Below are 21,083 nucleotides of genomic sequence, written 5' to 3'. Positions count from 1 at the left end.
TGACGTTTACTCTCTAAACATGTTAAATGATAATATGTGAGGAAAAACCACTTGTTTTAGCTGCATGTGTAGACAATCCAGATGTTGGGTTCTGGTCCTGTTGGTGTTCCTTGTGATCATTCCGAGGTGTTTGGTCTGAAACATGATGTACAGCAGGGTTTGACTTTCACCACCTCAAGCTATTTTATATTGTACATAATTTTTTTTAAACTATTTTGAACCAGAAAACGTCTTTAGATTTTTGTACGACTGTTTTAATGTGTAACTGGGAGATGAGAGGATCGTTAGCTGACAGCAATATTTGTTTGGTATTTTCATGAGCTTTTCCTTGTGCAATAGTGACCCTGTCAGAAAGCAATAAACGTGTTGGGTTTAATATTCAGGACCTGCGTTGGACAGAACGAGTCGTGAGTCGGATTACACGAACAAACATTTAATTCATGTTGTGTACTTTTGAATTTTATGCAATATTGTCATGCAATGTTTTTTACTACTTTGGAAATAAGGTGTATATCAATAAATAATTAATGTTTCAGGAGGAGTTTCCTGGTCAGAGTCCCGCGTTCATCCATTTATTCAGTGTTGCTGTGGTTGAGACTTCTTCATCATCTAAAACATCCAGATATGAACCGGAAGCATCGACGGCTCGTTATATTCTTTGGCCTTCAGCTGAATTTTCTTCATTAAGATCACAAATATTTACAGAGAAGTTCTTTGGACTGACAAAAGAAATATATATATATATATCTATCGCTTCATTAATGTAAACAGTGATGAAGTCGAGCAGGAGGTCCTGCAGCGGAGCGACAGGTCGGTGTTCATCAGAGGAGCTGGAGTCACTGCGGTCAGCTCATGAAGGAGAAGTCAAAGTCGGCGAAGATGTCCTGCTGCTCGGCAGTGAGGACGCAAGGCGCTCGGGGCAGCGTGAGCACCGGCTTCAGCCGCGTGAACTCCTCGTCAAAGTTACTGACGTCCTGCGGTGCTCTGACCACCGGCAGGAAGGGAGGCTTCACCTTCTTGGCCAGGAGAGCGTCCCAGTCCGTCCCCTGAGGACACAGTCAGACGTCAGTGCTGTACGGATCCGTCGGGTTACCTGTCGCCCTGCAACATGTCTGACAGGCAGCTGAACACTGACCTGAAAGAATTGGTGTGCTTTGATCTCGGCGGCGTCGTCCTCTCCTGCTCCCAGCCTCAGATCAGGCTTCTTCTGCAGCAGCTGGAACAGGTGAGAGCAGCAGGGGGCGGAGTCAGTACGACAGAACACAGGTGATACCTCACTGAACGAGACCATGTGATGCGGAGGCGTGGTCACCTTCTGCATGAGGGACACGGAGTCTGGGGACAGGAAGCGAGGGTAGCTCACGTCGTCGTTAACGATGCTGTCGAACACCTCCTCCTCATCATCACCTGGGAACGGAGACTAAAAGGAGCAGCGTCACAGCACGGCTAGATCACAGGTGTGTCTGCATCCCACCTGAACACTGACTCAACACTACGTTAGCAGATACGAGAACTAGAAGATGGTCAGAACAGAAAGGAAACCTTCAAGTGGCTGGAACTGATATTTTTATAGAACGATGAAGAGATAAAGTGACGTTGCTGTCAGTCGTCCACCTGCAGCTCCCTCAGTTCATCCCTCCAGATAAAACATCTGTTTTTATTTACACACAGCTGCTGTGGTTGCACAAGAAAAGAAAAAGTGGAAAAGTCTCTGCAGCACACAGTCAGTAGCCAATTAATTACCATGGCAACAGATGTCCAGGCCCGCTGGAAGACTCCTGCAGCTCCAATAGTTCAGGACTAAACTGTCCCTGTTGGGTCCTTTAAGTCAGTAGTTACCTCTGTTGTCCTCCTCTAAGAGTTACGTCGCATTTTGATTACCTTATTATTATTATTATTATTATTATTCATTATTATAATATAAATAGTGAGTAATGTGTATTTGTTTATCCAGATAGTGAAGATAATTACTCTTTTCTACAGACACACACACTCCTGATGTGTTGGATTTAAGGACTGTAAGAAATTGTGCCTATTTTTATATTATATAATATATATTTTTTATTTTTGTATTTTATGACAACATCTGCCTGCTGCAACCAAGGCAGCTGTGGGAGTGATTAAAAACGGTGATGTTTTATCTGGACAGATCAACTCTGATACACAAATCCTCATCTGGAAGGTCCGACCTCCACACAAACAAACTGTGACCTTTAAAACAGTCGTCCTGTTTGAAAACTCCCTCTGCCGGGTTGCACACTCACCTCTCCCACCAGCATCTCGTAGGCCAGCACCCCCAGCCCCCACCAGTCCACACAGCGGGTGTAGTTGTTGTCCATTAGCACCTCTGGAGCCAGAAACTCCGGAGTCCCACAGAAGGTGGACGTCCGGTCTCCGTGGCCCATTCCTGCACACAGCACGGCGACACACTCAGTCAGAGCTGGTAACAACAATCATCCACCTTTAGTTCATTCTCAGGAATACACTGAGGCTGACCTTCATTATTAATGACACTGAGGTCACAACGAGCAGCAAATCTGATTAAATCAAAGTTAGCAAAACATCACAGACTTGGACATTAAACTCCCGTTGATTCACCTTCTTTGCACAAACCAAAGTCTGCTATCCGGATGAAGCCGTCCGTGTCCATCAGCAGGTTGTCCAACTTCAGATCTCTGACAGAGAACAGACCATCAACACATAGAACGGACTATCAACACATAGAACAGACCATCAACACATAGAACGGACTATCAACACATAGAACAGATCATCAACACATAGAACGGACCATCAACACATAGAACGGACCATCAACACAGAGAACGGATCATCAACACATAGAACGGACCATCAACACATAGAACAGACCATCAACACATAGAACGGACCATCAACACATAGAACGGACCATCAACACAGAGAACAGATCATCAACACATAGAACAGACCATCAACACATAGAACAGATTATCAACACAGAGAACAGATCATCAACACATAGAACAGACCATCAACACACAGAACAGATCATCAACACATAGAACAGCCCGTGCTCCAGACATCCGTCCATGATGGACGTTCGAGGGACTCACCTGTAGACTATTTTGTTGTGGTGGAGGAACTCGAGTCCGAGCAGCACACAGGAGGAGTAGAACCTGAGAACAGAGAGGCGACAGGTGACTCCACCGTCCGGTACTGATGCTGCTGCAGCTCTGGGTCGCCGTGAGCTCACCGGGTCTGAGACTCTGTGAAGATGCTGGTGTGGATGTGAGTCATCAGGTCTCCTCCGGGCGAGTACGCCATCACGAAGCACACGTGGTCGGCCGTCTGGAAGCAGCCGTACAGGTTCACCAGGAAGGGATGACGAGAGACGTTGATCACCTCGAAGATCCTCTTCTCACACATCAGGCTGAAAATACACACACACACACACACACACACACACACACACACACACACACACACACACACACACACACACACACATTTGTACTTACCTCCAAAACTATTTCCTACCTCCTCCCAGACTACTGTGTGGGCAAATAGTTCAACAATCTAAGAATAATGTTCCTCAACGTAAAACTACAATGAATTAGTGGATTTAATCTTCTACGGTTCATAATATCATTAAAAGATTCAGAGAATCTGGAGAAATCTCTGAACACAAGGGACAAGGATGGAAACTATTATTGGATGGTGGTGATCTTCGGCCCTCAGGCAGCACTGCATTAAAAACACTATTCTGGAGTGGAAATCACTGCATGGGCTCAGGAACACTTCTGAAGACCATCGTCTGTGAACACAGTTCATTGCTGCGACCACAAATGAGTATATATTTTTATTAAAAAAAAACAATAAAATCTCTCAGTTTCAACATTTGATCTCCTGCATCCAGTCTGCACTCACGGACACTTCTACCACCTTCCTACAGATGCAGCCCGGTGCGCTGCTGGTCTTTCTTTGTAAATCATCAAGGCGAGAAGTCGCTCACCTGTCGACTTCGTCACGTGTCACGATGTCGCCTTTCTTCAGGGCTTTGATGGCGTACAGTTTGCTCGACTTCTTGTACTCCGCCAGCAGCACCTGGGATCAGTTACAGGAGAGGAGGGGGGCTTCATTCATTATTCACCTTCAAATCTTTTTAAAGACATTCGCCTTCACCTGAGGCAGGAAGTGACTGCAGAGACATGACACCGACTGGGAACACCGTCTGCATTTTAAACTCGTATTTTCTGGTCCAAATGCTGCAGTACGGTGCTGCAGTACAGGAGAGCGACGTCTACAAGTACCTTTCCAAAGTGACCTCTTCCCAGGACCGAGATACACCTGAAGTCATCCATCTGCAGTCCTACATCACCGCTGCAGGAGAACACAGAGGAACACCACCGCTCAGCTGCTGCAAACTCCTTCACTTACTAAACTCTTCTTAATTCACATCTGCTGAGTCAGAACTCAAATGTTCCACTGAGTCGAGAACCTTTTTTAGTCTTATAGCTTGTTTAAATGTGAAACAGAATAGGGAACACACTCAGGGAGTTTTCATTTTCAATGATCTTAAAATACAACAAATACATTTGTACAAAGGTTTTTTTAGTCTGATAGCTACGGTGGCCCTGAGGGTCAAACGCAAAAACATTTCACTACACGTAAAAACACAAGCAGATTGATTTGCGTTCTGTCCAATCACAAACAACATGTGATGTCCTACGCTGTCCGGTTTGTGAAGTGTTTTTGCGTTTGACCCTCAGGGCCACCGTAGATAAAACACAACATCAGCTATAGGGACACTGAAAGGATCAAAACAACAACAACAGTGACTGTGACGTACTGTGGAGGGGACGGAGCCGACGGGTGTCTCCTGAGCTGTGGACTCCTGTCGTTTCCGGGGGACTGAGAGACAAACAGAGATGAACTCACATCAACCAGAACTCTCAGGACAACAGAACCGTGACGAATGGAAGAACTATTTTTACAAAGTAAACTGTTGCTCACCAGTGGAGAGTCCTTCCTGGTCCTCCGTGTGCGATGTGGAGACCGACCGGATGGATCCTCCGAGAAGCTCAGACTTCCTACAGCAGCATCTCTGAAAAAGACAGAAGAAGAGACTGTTTGTCCACCACTGTGTCCTGTATTCTAACCGACCGGAGATCATCGATGTGTAAAGTGATTTTGGACATTAAACTGAATCAGGCTGAAGTTTTTAAATACAGTGAACCCTCGCTATAACGCGGTTCACCTTTCACGGTCTCGCTGCTTCACGGATTTGCATCGTGCATTGTGTTCTGCATTCTGATTGGCTAAACCGCAGGCTTTAGAAGAAAAAAAGGCTCCAGAGCGGAGTCAGGATGCAGCGGCTCAGTCAGAAGAGCAGTGAAATACACGCGAGTCACTATTTGTCCGACTGTACTTTGTATTTTTTTTTTCATAATCATTTTTCATTTTCTCCCGTTCTAATCCAATGACTCGGGTCGCAGCGGGGCGGTGCTGATCTCAGCAATTTGAAGCCTTCAGTTCGTATTGATGATTAAAATTATTATTTTACAGTACAGTAGTTATTTGTAAAAAAAAACATTTATACAGTACTTTTATTTGTTAAACAAATGCTTGGGCCTGTAAAAAGGTTTTGTTCTTTGGTTTCAATGTATTATGGAGTATTTCATTGTATAATAATTGTAAAAAAAATCAAGGTTACTACTTCACGGATTTCGCCTATCACGGTTTCTATTTGGAACGTAACCCCCGCGAAAAACGAGGGTTCACTGTCTCTCTCTTTTCATCAGTGTGTCACTGTAGACACTCCCTGTTCTCATCTCTGACCTGAACTGACCTGGATATGATCAAATATTAATGTTCGTTTTTATAAAGATGAGACAGAGTTGTTTCCTCCAAAAAAAAACTGGTGCCGCTGCTGAAAGCATTCAGACTGACATTTAATGTTTAGTTAAATGTTTTCTGCCTTCAACTGATTGTTGGAGAGTTGAAACCTTTTAAAACGATTTCAGACAGTAACTCATCCAACCGGAGAACAGAAGTAGTTTGGGATACTTCCTCTGATGGATTCATCCACATTAGCTGCTCTACTGACTATGTGGGGCAGCAGGAGGGGTGTGTGTGTGTGTGTGTGTGTGTGTGTGTGTGTGTGTGTGTGTGTGTGTGTGTGTGTGTGTGTGTGTGTGTGCGCGTGTGTGTGTGTGATCTCCAAGTTCCTCTCTGACATCCTGGATTGATACTGCATCCTCATTTAAAACAGATTTTACGTAATCTAAAATGGTTCTTTTAGCTACTCCTCAATTCAATGTTCATATTTTCTAATTTCTTTTCCTTTTAACTTTTATTTTATGTGTACTATTTACATAGTGTGTACTTTTAAGTTATTTTTACTTTATTCTTTGCCCTTTTCACCCTCGTTAAAATGGGAACATCATGTAACCGTGTTTTACACAATGATACATTTCAGTTCTGTTCAAATAGAAATTTTCATTAAAAAATAAGAACAAAATCAGCTTCCTGGAGAACCAAACGTAACCTGGTCTAACCTGTGCAGGTAAACACAGTCACCGTCTCCAGTTTGTAAAGCAGGCTCTCTCTTAGAAACCCTGATGACATCACTATGACATCGTCAAGTTTCTTTTCTCACTCAAGAAAAGACTCCTACAGAGGACATCATACAGCTGCGTACGACTGGTAAACTGACCTGTGTGTGTACCATCCCTGACCGGCCCTTTAAAATGTCATGAGTCAGTAAACCAGAGACGATTATTAGAAGTCCTCAGTGTGTGTGTGTGTGTGTGTGTGTGTGTGTGTGTGTGTGTGTGTGTGTGTGTGTGTGTGTGTGTGTGTGTGTGTGTGTGTGTGTGTGTGCGTGCGCGTGCTAATGGTAATGAAGCAGCGGTGCAGCTCGCTGATGTGTGTTTATAGTTTTTAAACCACAGCCGAGCACAAACTACAGAGTTAAAAGAAACTCTTTTTAATGACCTCAGGAACTATTATTCTACAAACTCTGACTGCAGCTCAGTGAAAACTTTGCTAACAGGCTTCGCTGAGTTATCTGAGCGGGTCCAAACGCGTCCTCGGGCCTTCGGGGAGACACAAGGCCAGAAGTATCTCTCTTTCCCGACTGCTCTCTAATGGATGTGACACAGAGGTGCTTCTGGGTCATCATGGCGTCCTCAGACGGCGCCGAGCCTTACCGTGCTGGAGAGGTGCTGGACGACGCTGGGCCGGAGGGAAGCGCCGCTAACGGAGGGCTCATGGGCTCCAGGGAGCTGCAGGGAGGCAGGATGCTCATCATCAGACGACCCCAGGTGGCAAAGTTCATATTCATCTGGGCGGCACGCAGGAAGTCCTTCCCTGGGAGGAGGAAGGAAGGTTGAAGATTGTTGCACAAGCACAAAAGTGTGCTGGCTGACATGAAAACACGTTGATTTCTGGGTAAAATAATTAAAGCTGCAGATGTTTTGTTGGGTGAGAAGTGAGTCCTAACATGGAAGAGCACTGTTAGTTAGACACAGAACAGGACTCCATCTAAAAACGCTTGAAAATCCCGTGTGGAGAAAAAGAATATTAATACAGTTCATATGATCAAAAGACCTGACACAGCATGAATGAATGAATGAATGAACCTTTCTCTTTGGGGAAGATTCTCCTCTGTCTCTGGAGTTTGGAGCGCCGCTCGATGACCGGATTGATGAAGGTCACCTGGAGATGAAGAGAGGAGCTGGTGATGCTCAGGTCCAGAACTGATGGAGGTTCTGGTCCTGATGGGTTTAATTCAGCCACAACATCTTACTCTTTCTATATTTCTGGTGGTAATAAAATAAGAAATAGAGAATGCGATGGACAGATTTGGAACTAATTGTGTCTTATGGATGGTTTCATTTTGATTTTAAAGCTCCTGCAGGATCACAGCAGTGAGTGAAGTGTGTCTGAAGATGAGATGAAGGACCTCGATGAAGAGGATGCCCTGCGGCTCCAGCTGCAGACACATGCCGTGTCGTCGGTTATCCAGGAAGTCCTCAAGCCGCAGGAACTTCACCCCACTCAACGCTCGCCAGTCTCTCCAGTACACAGCGATCTCCAGCTCGCGGGACTTCATCAGCACACAGAAAACAAATATTTATGAATGCTCGTCAGTTCATATTTCAGCAAGAGATATTTCCAAGCAGCTCGGTACACCACAGGTGGATAACATGTGAAACAGGAATCAGTAACTGCATCCTATTAATTGTTCATGAATTCTTTTAAAACAGACTTCTGTAATGGCTCTAATAATGAAGTGGTTCTGTTGGATCTATGCCATCCAATAATACACTCTCTTACAAATCTTCCACTCATGTGAATGTTTGTAACGCATGTACATATTTTAATGCAATGGGAGCTGGAGAAGAACAAGAAAATTGCTTCGAGGCTAAAAACTTCTACGAACCACATAAAAGGGACTTGTTGTTAATTCAAGGATGCAGCGCTGCGTGCCATCTTCTGGTTTGTCCTCCAGCCTCACCGTCCACCTCTGCAGTCTAACTGGTTATGTGTATACGAGAGAAAGCTACGCTCGGTCCAGCTCCTCCTCCGATACCCAAGTTCCTCTCTGACATCCTGGATTGATACTGCATCCTCATTTAAAACAGATTTTACGTAATCTAAAATGGTTCTTTTAGCTACTCCTCAATTTAATGTTCATATTTTCTAATTTCTTTTCCTTTTAACTTTTATTTTATGTGTACTATTTACATAGTGTGTACTTTTAAGTTATTTTTACTTTATTCTTTGCCCTTTTCACCCTCGTTAAAATGGGAACATCATGTAACCGTGTTTTACACAATGATACATTTCAGTTCTGTTCAAATAGAAATTTTCATTAAAAAATAAGAACAAAATCAGCTTCCTGGAGAACCAAACGTAACCTGGTCTAACCTGTGCAGGTAAACACAGTCACCGTCTCCAGTTTGTAAAGCAGGCTCTCTCTTAGAAACCCTGATGACATCACTATGACATCGTCAAGCTTTTCTCACTCAAGAAAAGACTCCTACAGAGGACATCATACAGCTGCGTACGACTGGTAAACTGACCTGTGTGTGTACCATCCCTGACCGGCCCTTTAAAATGTCATGAGTCAGTAAACCAGAGACGATTATTAGAAGTCCTCAGTGTGTGTGTGTGTGTGTGTGTGTGTGTGTGTGTGTGTGTGTGTGTGTGTGTGTGTGTGTGTGTGTGTGTGTGTGTGTGTGTGTGTGTGTGTGTGTGTGTGTGTTTAAAGCCAGATTAGATCTGAGGATTAGCAGCAGGATTACACATGGGGAGCAGGAGGTGGACAAAATCAAAAACTCAAAGAGTCAGAAGTCAGAGTTACTGTTCTCAGACATGTTCACTGACTGACAGGACAGTTTGTGATAAAATATCAAGACAAGAAAGTCACTGTACCTACGGTAGGGTCAGCGTTTAGCTTCTTACATCGCACTGTTTATAAAAGTGTTTGTAGTTTACAGCTCTGAAAAATGGTTCCGATGCAGAAGTGTCTTCAGATGCAATACCAGCGAGTGCCACTAGAGGTCGGCTCCAAAAAGCCTCCGGCTCCATAGACTCCCATTCAACTTCTCTCATTAAATACAAAGTGAATAAAATATGTCCATCAGTTATCTCGGTGTTGTTAGCTATAGTCACTCCTTATTAGTTTTCTGGAGGTCCATCTGAAAATAATCCCTCATTCATTAGAAAATAAACATTTTGTGTGCCTAGAAGCAGTCTTAGATCTTTTACTTAAAATAAAATCTTTGTGTTTCTTTTTTTGTTGATTGTAGATTCATTTTGTGACTGCATCGAAACATACGAGTTAAATGACTTGACCATCTTTAAGATTTCTTTAAAAGCAACAGAGAGGGATCTGTCAGCTGGTGGAGGATGAGCAGAATCAGTCCTACAGCCGAGAGGAGGATTGAGCTCACAGGAGACGTTAGAGATGATAAAAAAGAAAGCTTGTAAATAATTTTACACATTAGTTAAATGTTATCCCTAATTTTCTGTATTCTTAAACCCTCTCCAGACAACATCATGACGAGCTTCTTTAACGGTAATAATTACAAATATTCATCAGGTCTTAGAGGAGAATATTTGAGCCTCTTCAGAAATGAGCTGACTTTAGTGCTGCTGACCTACATCAGAGATGTATTTAAGTCTTTCATGTGAGTCGCTGTGTGAATTGAAAGCAACTGACCCGTTCCAGTTCAATGCTGAAGCTCTGGCCCCAGGCCTCTTTACCCATCTGTCTCCAGTGGGAGCGTCCCACCACTCTGTTGTCCACCTTCAGGACAGCGCTGATCTCCGCTGCAACACAAAGGATACGAACGAGTAAAAAAAACTACATGAGTTTTCTGCCATGAACACACACACACAACAAATTTGCTAAGTTTCATCAAAATTTCTTCTACATGACTGGAAGCTTGTCAGTTCTCAAACTTGTTGCAGCTCAAAAACTTAGAAATCAAAAACCTGTTTTTATAAAGCAAAAGCAGCAGAGGACAGTTTCATTTAAAAAAAAAATTAATTCTGTAGTCTGCAGTTAGAAATAAAAATACAGCGTTATTTCAGTCTCTGTTCCAGGAAGTCTGAACAACATCCAATTGTTATTAAATAAACAGATTTTAAATTTCACGATGCTTTAAATCTCTGAACCCCCCAATTCTACCATTTATCAGCCAGAAACTATAAAAATAGAAATTAATTAGAAATTTCTGATAGGTCTTGAACTAATAAATGTGCAGTTAACACAAATCTGAGTTTAAAACAGTGATGTTTGATGTAAATCTCCAAAAATAAACCGCTGGATCCAGATGGTGTAAAAAAAAAACATTAAAAAAAACACCTCTGTTCAGTGGGAAGACTTCAAGGACTCAGCTCAGACCAACAGTAACAGCTGGAGCCCCGCCCCCTTTTTTCTTACAATATCAGTAACACTTAGAAAAATGTTGGACAGTATTTCATCTTTTGTTAATTTTTGTAATTGACATGATTTTTCATCCTCTGTGGTTTCTGATGTTCTCACTGTGTTCTCATGCACACAGACATGTCTGAGTTCTCCCTGCTGTCATCCGTGATGCTGCGGTTTCCATGGAGACACGGGGAGGAAACATGGGACAGCAGCAAAACACACCCGGAAACTGCTCGGGGTTCAGAGGGTTTCATTTACGGGAGTTCAGGCCAGGTTCGTATCAACGTATGTAAATAAATAAAAACAAAGATCTAGTATAAATCTCACCGCCGAGCGTCGACTTACTGGAAAGGTCGTCCGCCTTGCTGCTCCTCCCGTTGCCGCCGCGTCCCGACAGCCCGGCTCTCATCTTCAGTGCCCTCCCGTCCGAGACGCTTCCAGGCGTGTACGGGACGCTGGTCACGCGGCCGCGGCCCGGAACCGACTCCAGCAGGTCTTGGCAACCCATCAAACATACTTCTAACCGACCTGAGGGACAGCGTTTCATTACCAGTTCAAACGTGAGAAAAACCCACCGGCATCCCTAAACACTGAGGTCACATGAGATGTTAAAAATGTGTTTTTAAATGCAGTAGCTTTAAAGTAGGAACCTGTCAGACAGGCCGGTTTGAAGAAGGAGGAAGAGGAGGAGGCGGACGATGAGACTCTGGTGTGTTTCTTTGGCGTGCCGTAGGTCGGTGAGGTTCCCGACACCAGCTCCTCTCTGATGGCCGCCCGTGTGGGATGGTCCTGAGGCAGCTCGCTCAGACGTCTCTCCAGGGAGAGACGCAGCAGGTCCACCTTCTGGGAGGACTCCTGCATTCGAGCCTGGGCCTGAGGGACACAGGACACAGAGCTCCACCACGTTTTCACAGAGAACTGATCGGTCTGTCGGCGACGTTTTCATCCGTTATTTCGTACTTAACCTGCTCTAGAGCAAGCTAGATCTGCTGCATCAGTTACCATGGCGACGCATCCTGTTGAGAAGTGGACCAGCCTTCCCATAGTTAAACCTGAAGTTACCTCACTGACCTCATATCCTGCCTCAGGTGTGACTCACCTGCACGTACCTACATTTCACAGTTTGTAGATGGTCCCGTGCTGACTGGTGTGGTATATTTTTTGATAATTCACACACAGAATGGAAGTTCATTAATGCTCACTAAGATGAACTTGATTAACAGGAGGTGTCTTTGGCATATTGTAGCATTATTAATATTATTAATATTATTTTGAGTTCTCACGGTCTTGTTTCCTGTTTTCATTTTTTAACGCTTTTATTTTGAAAGGCACTCGCTTAGTTTCGTGTTGCGCGAAACGCAACAAAGGAATAGATGTTTGAGAAAACAGTAAATTAATCGTTGTAAGATATGAGCGCCCTCCAAAGAGCTCAATATTTGTTACTGTACCGTTATGTTAAGATGTGTTATTTGATTGAGTTGTGAACTGAAATTAGTTTAAATGAATGAAATTAGTTTAACGTTAGCCGGTGTTTAGACTGCTGTAATACTGAGAGACTGAACGGGACGCTAACTGATATATATATATATATATATATATATGTATATATATATATATATATATGTTTATATATGTTTATGTGACGCACAAAACAAAAAAAATGGTCACTTTTTATTTTGTTTTTGTTTAACAAATGTAAATTTGTTTCGTATTAATTGTCTGTGAACTGGTTGAGAGCAGTGACAGAATAGAGAAACATCACCTGTGGCCAGCAGGGGGCGGTGTGGCCAACAGGGAGCGGTGTGGCCAGCAGGGGGCGGTGTGGCCAGCAGGGGGCGGTGTGACCAACAGGGAGCGGTGTGGCCAGCAGGGGGCGGTGTGACCAACAGGGAGCGGTGTGGCCAGCAGGGGGTGGTGTGGCCAGTAGGCCAGTAGGGGGCGGTGTGACTAACAAGGCGGTTTTAACGGCTCGTTTCATGTTAAGTCTGTTCGGTTTATGTTCAGAAAAAAGACGAGAGTTATGTTTTCTTTAGCTAATGCTAGCCCTGTCGGTTAACGTATACAACGTTGGTCATTCTGTCTAATCAGTGCCGCCAGGTGTAATAATTTCCATCTGCAATAATTTGCATCTGTAATAATTTCCATCTATAATAATCTTCATCTTTATGCGTCCCACAGCAGATACCTGCTCATGCAGTAAGTGTGTAAACAGCTACTATGGTTTAAATACCAGTTTATAACATCAAATAAGGGGATTTAAGGACAATATTACATTGTGTGTGAATAAATAAAAAAGGATATTGTGACTCTGTAATGTTTTGTTTTGGTAACTTTGATGTCATCTAGTCAAAACACATTTCCCACATTAGATGTCTGATAAAAGTATTTTTGTTGTGATATTTTGTCAAGAAACAGAATTGAATACAGTGGACACAGTTCATCACAAAGATTTTTCACTTTGAAAGTTCACACACACACACAGACACACAGACACACACACACACACACACACACACACACACACACACACACACACACACACACACACAGCTGCCTGACTGGACCTGGAACATTTACAGCAGCTCCAACAGTGATTTGCATTTCATAAATCAAGCTGAATCAGTTGAAGTGACGCTACAGTTTATAACTCTGACTCAGTGAGGACCATCCTGAGATATAAAATCATTATTATTATTATGATGATGATGATGATGATCCTGCAGGTACCCACCTCTGCCAGCACGCGGCGGTCCTGGATCTTATGACCACTCAGTTGTCTCACCACGTTTTTAGCACCTTCTGCTACAGCGGACTCGATCTTCATGTGGTGCATGAGTTCATCCACCCGCAGCTCCCGAGGACTGATCACCTCCACCGGGGGACCTGAGGCAGGCGGAGCAGGTGGTGGTTGACATCATCATCATCATCCTCATTATTAGTTTCCACAGCCACTTGGGTTTTTGATCAATTTGTCGCATCACAACCGTTCAAACTTACTGAGGAGCAGCCGTCCTCATTACGACAGAACTTTCATGTGAGAGGTCAGAGGTCAGATTTACCGTGTGGGCCGTCCCGCTCTCCGTCTCTGGCCTGACTGACTTTGATGATCTGCATGCGCAGCAGCTCGATCTTGGTGCGGCTGTCCTGCAACATCTGCTGAGCCGTCGACAGCATCTTCCTGTCCTGAAGATCAAAGCAGCTCACTTTAAAAACAACAGCGTGGTTCAGCAGGTAAAAGTGCAGATTGTGTAATGACAAGCTGAATCGAAAAAGTGTCTGTTCAGTCGACCGTAAAACCATCAAAGCCCCACATGAAGGAATGTAAACATCAGACTTATTTCATTATTGTTTTCTTCTGAATCATGAGGTGGTTGAACTCATCCTTCAGTTCTCTGAGCTGTCGGAACGTATCAGAGAAAAATAAGAGAAATAACTCAGAAGCTGCTGGAACTGACACCAGACTCACTGTGTGTGTGTGTGTGTGTGTGTGTGTGTGTGTGTGTGTGTGTGTGTGTGTGTGTGTGTGTGTGTGTGTGTGACCTTCACTGAGTTGTTGGAGTACGTGTGGATCATGTTCTCCGCTCCCTGTTTCACTTTGGTCTCCATGGTAAGTTGTTTCTTTAGGGTTCTCACTCGGCCTGCCAGCGGTGATGTCACGTCCTCCCACTGACACGACTCTGCTGATTGGCTCTCCTCTTCCTCACAGCAACCTGTTTATGAAAACAAAAACGTGGGACACATAATGGGATGGGATTTAAATCTGTTCAATAGTATGAGTATCAGATTCCGTTGAATTTATTTCACACAGAGAAGATGGGAGTAGAAGAAGAAACGAAGGAGGAACTTCTCCTCCAGCTGGAGCTCCTCCTCATGAGCTCCTGGTAATGAACCGGCCTTCATGAAGCCCTGCGTGAACAAGGATTGAAACAGCACAGACTGCTGATTCCCACTCATTGTTTTTCTCTCCAGATTTTGTTATGAATGAGGTCCCTGAAGTTTCAATATTAAGATGATTGTTGGGGAGTTTCTCCGTTAACATAAGAAAAGACCCTATGAGGTTTCTGTCACCTGTGGCGCCGTCCTTCTCGGTGGCCATGGACCGCGCGTTGAGCTCCTGCAGCTGCCAGTGCAGCTTCTCCAGCTTGCGGCTGGAGACCTTGAGTTGGCCCTCCACGTCGGCCGCGCTCTTGCGGCTGGTGACGGCCCGCCGCATCCTCTCCGCAGCATCCTTGATCTTCAGCTCCCGCTGGATCTCCTGCCTGAGCAGCGTACGAGCGTCCTCCAACCGCTGCTGGAACTCCGGGTCCAGGATGTCCCACTCATCCAGATCCTGCAGTTTCCCGCTCTGGAGAAAGACACCAGGACGTCGCTGTACATCTTAATATCATATTCAATCCTTTATGCGTCATGTGACAAGCTGTCTGGATTACACTTTGTGAAATCATGTTAATACCATTCATTGTGGGAGCTGTTTTTGTTACTCACATCATTTAATGAGTCTTTCTGAACACATGTGAAACTGTTGGGGAACTAAATTCCAATTAATATCTAACATTATAATCGCTCATTCCACAGTATAGGATATTTAAAGGGGGAAAAATGTAAACCTAAACCTAACCTTCGATTAATGCCTCCAAAAAAAGACAGAAGTCCCACGGACTGTTAGGAACCAGTAGGAAGGATGTTAAACTAAACAGCACCAAAGGTTTATCAACTACAGCAACGCCACAATGGCTCCCCCTGGTGGGAAAAGAGAAGAAGATACTTTCATTTAAATCCCTGTCGGTGTCAGGAAGGTTTTTAGTATCAAAGTTATTTTTTTTTTCATTATTCAATTCATTTAGTCTTTAATAAAAACACCCAGAAAACGTCTGAGCTTCTGAGCTCAGACAGACGGGTGCAGAGGAAACAGCTGCTGCTCACAGACGGGATGTAAACGTGTTCGTAGCTTCCAGGTCGGAACAATGAGGCCGATGCACAAATGACTTTAGCTAACAACACCGAGATAACTGATGGACACATTTTATTCACTTTGGATTTGATGAGAGAAGTTGAATGGGAGTCTATGGAGCCGGAGGCTTTTTGGAGCCGACCTCTAGTGGCACTCGCTGGTATTGCAGCTGAAGACACTTCTGCATCGGAACCATTTTTCAGACCTGGAAGCTACGAACTCTTTTATATCCAATCTGTGGTTTTATATATACTTGATTCCAAAACTAAAATGATCAATCTGATATGGAAATTGTGTTTTTTTTAAATGCATAAATGAAAGTATCAGATAGATAGATAGATAGATAGATAGATAGATAGATAGATAGATAGATAGATAGATAGATAGATAGATAGATAGATAGATAGATCCATCTATCTATCTATCTATCTATCCATCCATCCATCCATCTATCTATCTATCTATCTATCCATCTATCCATCTATCTATCTATCTATCTATCTATCGTTTCGGTTCTTTCAGGTCATTAATCTGACGTCACCAACCTGTCGTGACTCCTGTGATTTCGGGTTATTTCCTTGTTGGACATGAAAGCTGTTCAAACAGAGACACTCCCTTTTAAAAACTAACTAACTTAACACAACACAAACAGAATCAATCAGCTGCAGCAGAGTGAGTGTTTTAGACTCAGTCTTTGAACTTCGTTTCAGTCTGACGGAGGACTGCCTGCTGTGGTGCAGTGAAGCCGTCTCATAAATACCTACACCTTCAAATAATTACCCAGTACTCTCCCACAGGAGGCGCTCTAACACAGGATGACACACATTGAGAGTCTTCAACAGAAAAGGACCTGTAGGAGTGGTTTTAATCTGTTGTACCTGGTCAGCTGTTAAACACCCAGTGTGGACATGTTGGTGTGAGATGTCTCTGAAACAGGACATTAATAATAACTAAACCAGGACCACTGTGATTCTCCACTTTTCAGTCCTCTGAAACAACAGGACAGTAAATCCTCTCAGCAGCTCCTATTTTCTCCAAATTGCTGGATGATGAAATATTTGCCTTTAACAACCAGGTTTTATTTGTTGAGTTGTTTTGTACAACTGTTTTCATTGACAGTCATCATTTCATAATGCCTCCATACACTGATGAGAGACACTGTGACTCACACAGAACAATACAAACACTCCCTTCACGCCGGTCCTGATGTTCAGCGTGTTTGAGGAGCTGATTTATTTAAACGTTGTTTTACAGACTGTTCTGTTTCTGTTGAAGTTCCACCGAGAGGCGTTCCTAATATTCTGACCATCTAATTCATATCAATCCACCCAAATGTGTGATCTCTTCGTCCATCACAGTAGTTCAGTGTAGAGGATGTCATCTGGAACACCAGCTGTAATGTACACATCTGCATGTGTGTTTACAGATGTATTTGTGTGTGTATTTCCAAATGTGTGTTTGTGCATGTTAACAGATGTGTGTGTGTATATACAGATGTGTGTGTGTGTGTGTGGGGGGGGGGTGTTTGTGTGTATTTACAGATGTGTATATTTACAGATGTGTGTGTTTACATGTGTATGTATATACAGATGTGTGTGTGTGTGTGTGTGTGTGTGTGTGTGTGTGTGTGTGTGTGTGTGTGTGTGTGTGTGTTTACAGATGTGTGTGTGTGTGTGTGTGTGTGTGTGTGTGTGTGTGTGTGTGTGTGTGTGTGTTTACAGATGTGTGTGTGTGTGTGTGTGTGTGTGTGTGTGTTTACAGATGTGTGTGTGTGTGTGTGTGTGTTTACAGATGTGTGTGTGTATATTTACAGATGTGTGTGTGTGTGTGTGTGTGTTTACAGATGTGTGTGTGTGTGTGTGTGTTTACAGATGTGTGTGTATTTACAGATGTGTGTGTGCATTTACAGATGTGTGTGTGTGCTGCAAACTGAATAGAGATTGTCCCACATTTATAAATGTGACTACATATTCAGATTGAGACACAGTTACACAACTCTCCACACACACATTTCCAATAACTGTGGCGTGAATGGCTCCACACAAACACCACGAGGCATCTGATCAGTCCACCATTCACCCTGCAGCAAAACAACAAGACCAACATCCATCCAGAGTCACAGAGATCCATGCAGAGACATACACCTGCAGCAGATCTGCAGCAGAAGGTCTGAACCTGCAGCAGAAGGTCTGAACCTGCAGCAGAGGGTCTGAACCTGCAGCAGAAGGTCTGAACCTGCAGCAGAAGGTCTGAACCTGCAGCAGAGGGTCTGAACCTGCAGCAGAAGGTCTGAACCTGCAGCAGAAGGTCTGAACCTGCAGCAGAGGGTCTGAACCTGCAGAGTCCTGATCAGCATCACATGAGGAGACACACCGAACTTTGGGAGAATTAGACCATGAACAACCTTCACACACTAAACCGGCACAACTGGAGCTCTTTTTCAGAATTTAGGTATTTTTCTTTACTTCTTTACTCTATGAAATTACTGACAAATACAAATCATTAATGTCGGTGTGCTTAAGGACATCCTCGCTTTACTTTTCCTGCTTAAACTGTATGTTTTCTATAAGTTATTAAACATCTTTGTTGGATCTATTGATTAAAATGCTCCATCTTCTTCGCCTGGTATTCTGTTAATCTTTCTGAAAAAAGACTCGTGATAATGATGTGGCTCCAGCTTATTAAGGGTTTGTACAGTTGTTCATATAGAGCTCGACATGCTGTGTTAATGGTGAAACGTGTTTCTGACACTATTAAATAAATATGATCAAGAACACAAGACAATAATCAAAGTAATATCACTGACTGAATTTAAAGCGATATTACCATCATCATCATCTCCGTAGTTCACCACAAATAGGAAACCACACTCTTTCATTTTGTCAGCAGACACATCAGCTGCTGAGCTAGTCTGTCCTTTGTATGTATTAATTTCTATTATCCTGTGTATCACCTGACAGACACACCTCCTGGCAATCAAAACAAGCCTACCTGTCCCTGTCCTCAGTCTGATCTAATGAAGACACAGTGGACCTGCTGGTTTTAGATTTAGACCAAAACACACCACCAGGCTCCAAATTGTTAATCATAATTTGAAATGATAGAAACTTATAAAGTGCCCTTTCACCAGCATGTCAGACAGGATAACTTTCTCCTCCAAACCAGCAGGTTGTGGGTGTTTGCTCAGAAAAAAACTCCACAAAAACATGTGAGCCAACAACCTTTGTAATAAAATAAAAATAAAAAGGTGACTCCAAGTGTCAGCTCAGGTGTTTGGGGTCTAAGAGAACCAGAGTAAGTCAGTGATGAAACAGGACGAACAGGTAAATCCAGTGCAGCATTTAACTCACCTGTGCGACAGGTAACAGAGGCGGAAAGCCGGCACGCGATGTCTGCTTTGTGACTAAAACATCACCTGGGGAGTTTTGAAAGGAGTTACCTGTAATGATAACCCGGACATGGTGGCTGTCAGTTCACCGCTGGACATTCAAACGGCGGCAATGTCCGACGATCTGACCGCCAACGGTCCTCTTCAGGGCCGAGAGCCAGTGAAGGAGGTCCGGGGGGACGGACACGACGATCCGCGGTGCTCTGACGGCGGGACGTGACGCTCTGACCGGCGGCTGAAGCTGCTCTCACTCACCGCCTCACCGCGGGTTTCATCCCGGACTGGAAACAAATCTGGACTAAAGTTTGAATTCACTTCGGCACGGGCTCGAGGCGACGTCGACCCCGGCGTCAGTGGACTGCGTCCTGATTGGTTGGCGGCCGGTAACGACAGAGGCCCGCAGCAGCCAATCAGATTTGATCATTTGATGCACCTGCCGAGTTATGCTGAGGATGGCCCTTTGCTTCTCCTCTCTGGTAGAAATAAACAGATGAAATTAATATTCACTGTTTAATAATTTAGATGTTTTTTCAGGTTTCAATCTTTGTTTTGTTTACTCATTGATAAAAACAGCTGTTAAAATTTTCAGATTGGTTATGAACAGACTTCCTTTGGCTCCTCTTACTGTCAAACAATAAATTAATATTTTAAAGAGAGTCTATGTGAACTATGAAACCAGATTTTTTTTTTTTTAGCTGAAGGCGGAGATCCTGCCTGTTGACTGAGGCTCTTTTTTCCATGGGAAAGTCTTCTGGAGAAATCTATGAAGACACACTGAGCTTCACTCAGAGTGGGCGGGGTGGACTGGCTCTTATTTGCCATGTAAATAAAAGTGCTTTGGGGTTTGGTTGTTGTTGTGTTTCCTGTGAGAGGTCATAGTTTCTGCTCTGTAGAATAATCTGCTCCTGTGTTTCTGTGAAGGACAGAAAAAAGTGAGTGGAAATAACTGTTTGGGCTCAGAAACTGAATGAGTGACTGTTGACTCGTTCAAACATTAAAACAGACTCTATATGAGAAGCTGGTTCTGTTTCATACACAAGTCCATTGAATAGGAAGTAGATGACAAAAACAAAAAACCCAGAATTTTCTCTGATACAATTTATAACTGACAAAAGTATTCAGCCTATATTTATTATGTATTAATATTTGCTTTTAATTTGTGATTTTACAGAATATGTCAAGTAATGAAACAAATGAAAATGACTAAATTGATGGAAGTCTTAAGGTAATAGTTTCACAACCTTCAATCATACAGACAGATGACCTGAGTGTCTCTCAGTGTCTCTCAGTGTCTCTCTGTCTCTCTCTCACTTTATACCTTGAATAGGAGAACTTAAAATGACACTTACTGATGGCACTTTGAAGTTTGTCTATCTTGAAGAAAATTGTACTTTCTTGATTGTTGTTGTTCTGAATTTGTACCCTCATGGTTGAAATGTACTTATTGTAAGTCGCTTTGGATAAAAGCGTCAGCTAGATGAAATGAAATGAAATGAAATGTAATGTAATGTAATATATTAATTAATTTGTACATAATGTAATACTGTTGTATTCATTAAATTAAATGTATTAGAATGTTAAATTCCTTATGATTATATTGTTTGTTTGAGGCAATAAATAAAACAGCTGGGACATTATGTGCTTGTTTCATGATTTCATAAAAATAGTATTTCATTGATGCATCTTTTAATTCAGAAGTCAACTGAAATACAATGTCATTTATTAAGTGGAACTGACAACCCAGAATCGGAGTAGTATTTTTTTAACCCGTTTTTGAGAGCTTTAATTCAACAAAGTAGACATTTTTACCCATTTTT

At 43.1% G+C, this 21,083-nt stretch overlaps 1 protein-coding gene across 1 annotated transcript; it reads right to left on the bottom strand.

The window, feature by feature from the left end:
- Window positions 1-405: 405 nt before the first annotated feature.
- pkn3 (protein kinase N3) lies at window positions 406-19,586 on the bottom strand. The gene is made up of 22 exons (XM_069168990.1): window positions 19,318-19,586; window positions 14,996-15,272; window positions 14,468-14,637; window positions 13,987-14,110; window positions 13,659-13,810; window positions 11,578-11,800; window positions 11,273-11,455; window positions 10,214-10,323; window positions 7,949-8,092; window positions 7,626-7,701; window positions 7,194-7,353; window positions 4,996-5,086; window positions 4,832-4,893; window positions 4,293-4,362; window positions 3,995-4,086; window positions 3,236-3,412; window positions 3,096-3,158; window positions 2,599-2,675; window positions 2,265-2,407; window positions 1,313-1,420; window positions 1,136-1,216; window positions 406-1,046 (listed from the first exon to the last, which is right to left on the bottom strand). Exons 1-22 carry the CDS (start codon window positions 19,363-19,365, stop codon window positions 846-848), a joined length of 2,832 nt encoding a protein of 943 aa, XP_069025091.1. The 5' UTR covers window positions 19,366-19,586; the 3' UTR covers window positions 406-845.
- Between the last annotated feature and the right edge of the window lie 1,497 nt (window positions 19,587-21,083).

The sequence above is a fragment of the Embiotoca jacksoni genome, unplaced genomic scaffold, assembly GCF_022577435.1.
Source record: "Embiotoca jacksoni isolate LCO1_2020_lvr unplaced genomic scaffold, fEmbJac1.0.p SCAF_42, whole genome shotgun sequence".
NCBI classification, from domain to species: Eukaryota; Metazoa; Chordata; class Actinopteri; family Embiotocidae; genus Embiotoca; species Embiotoca jacksoni.
The sequence above is the reverse complement of the archived record's forward strand: the minus strand, read 5'-3'. Positions and strand labels throughout refer to the sequence as shown.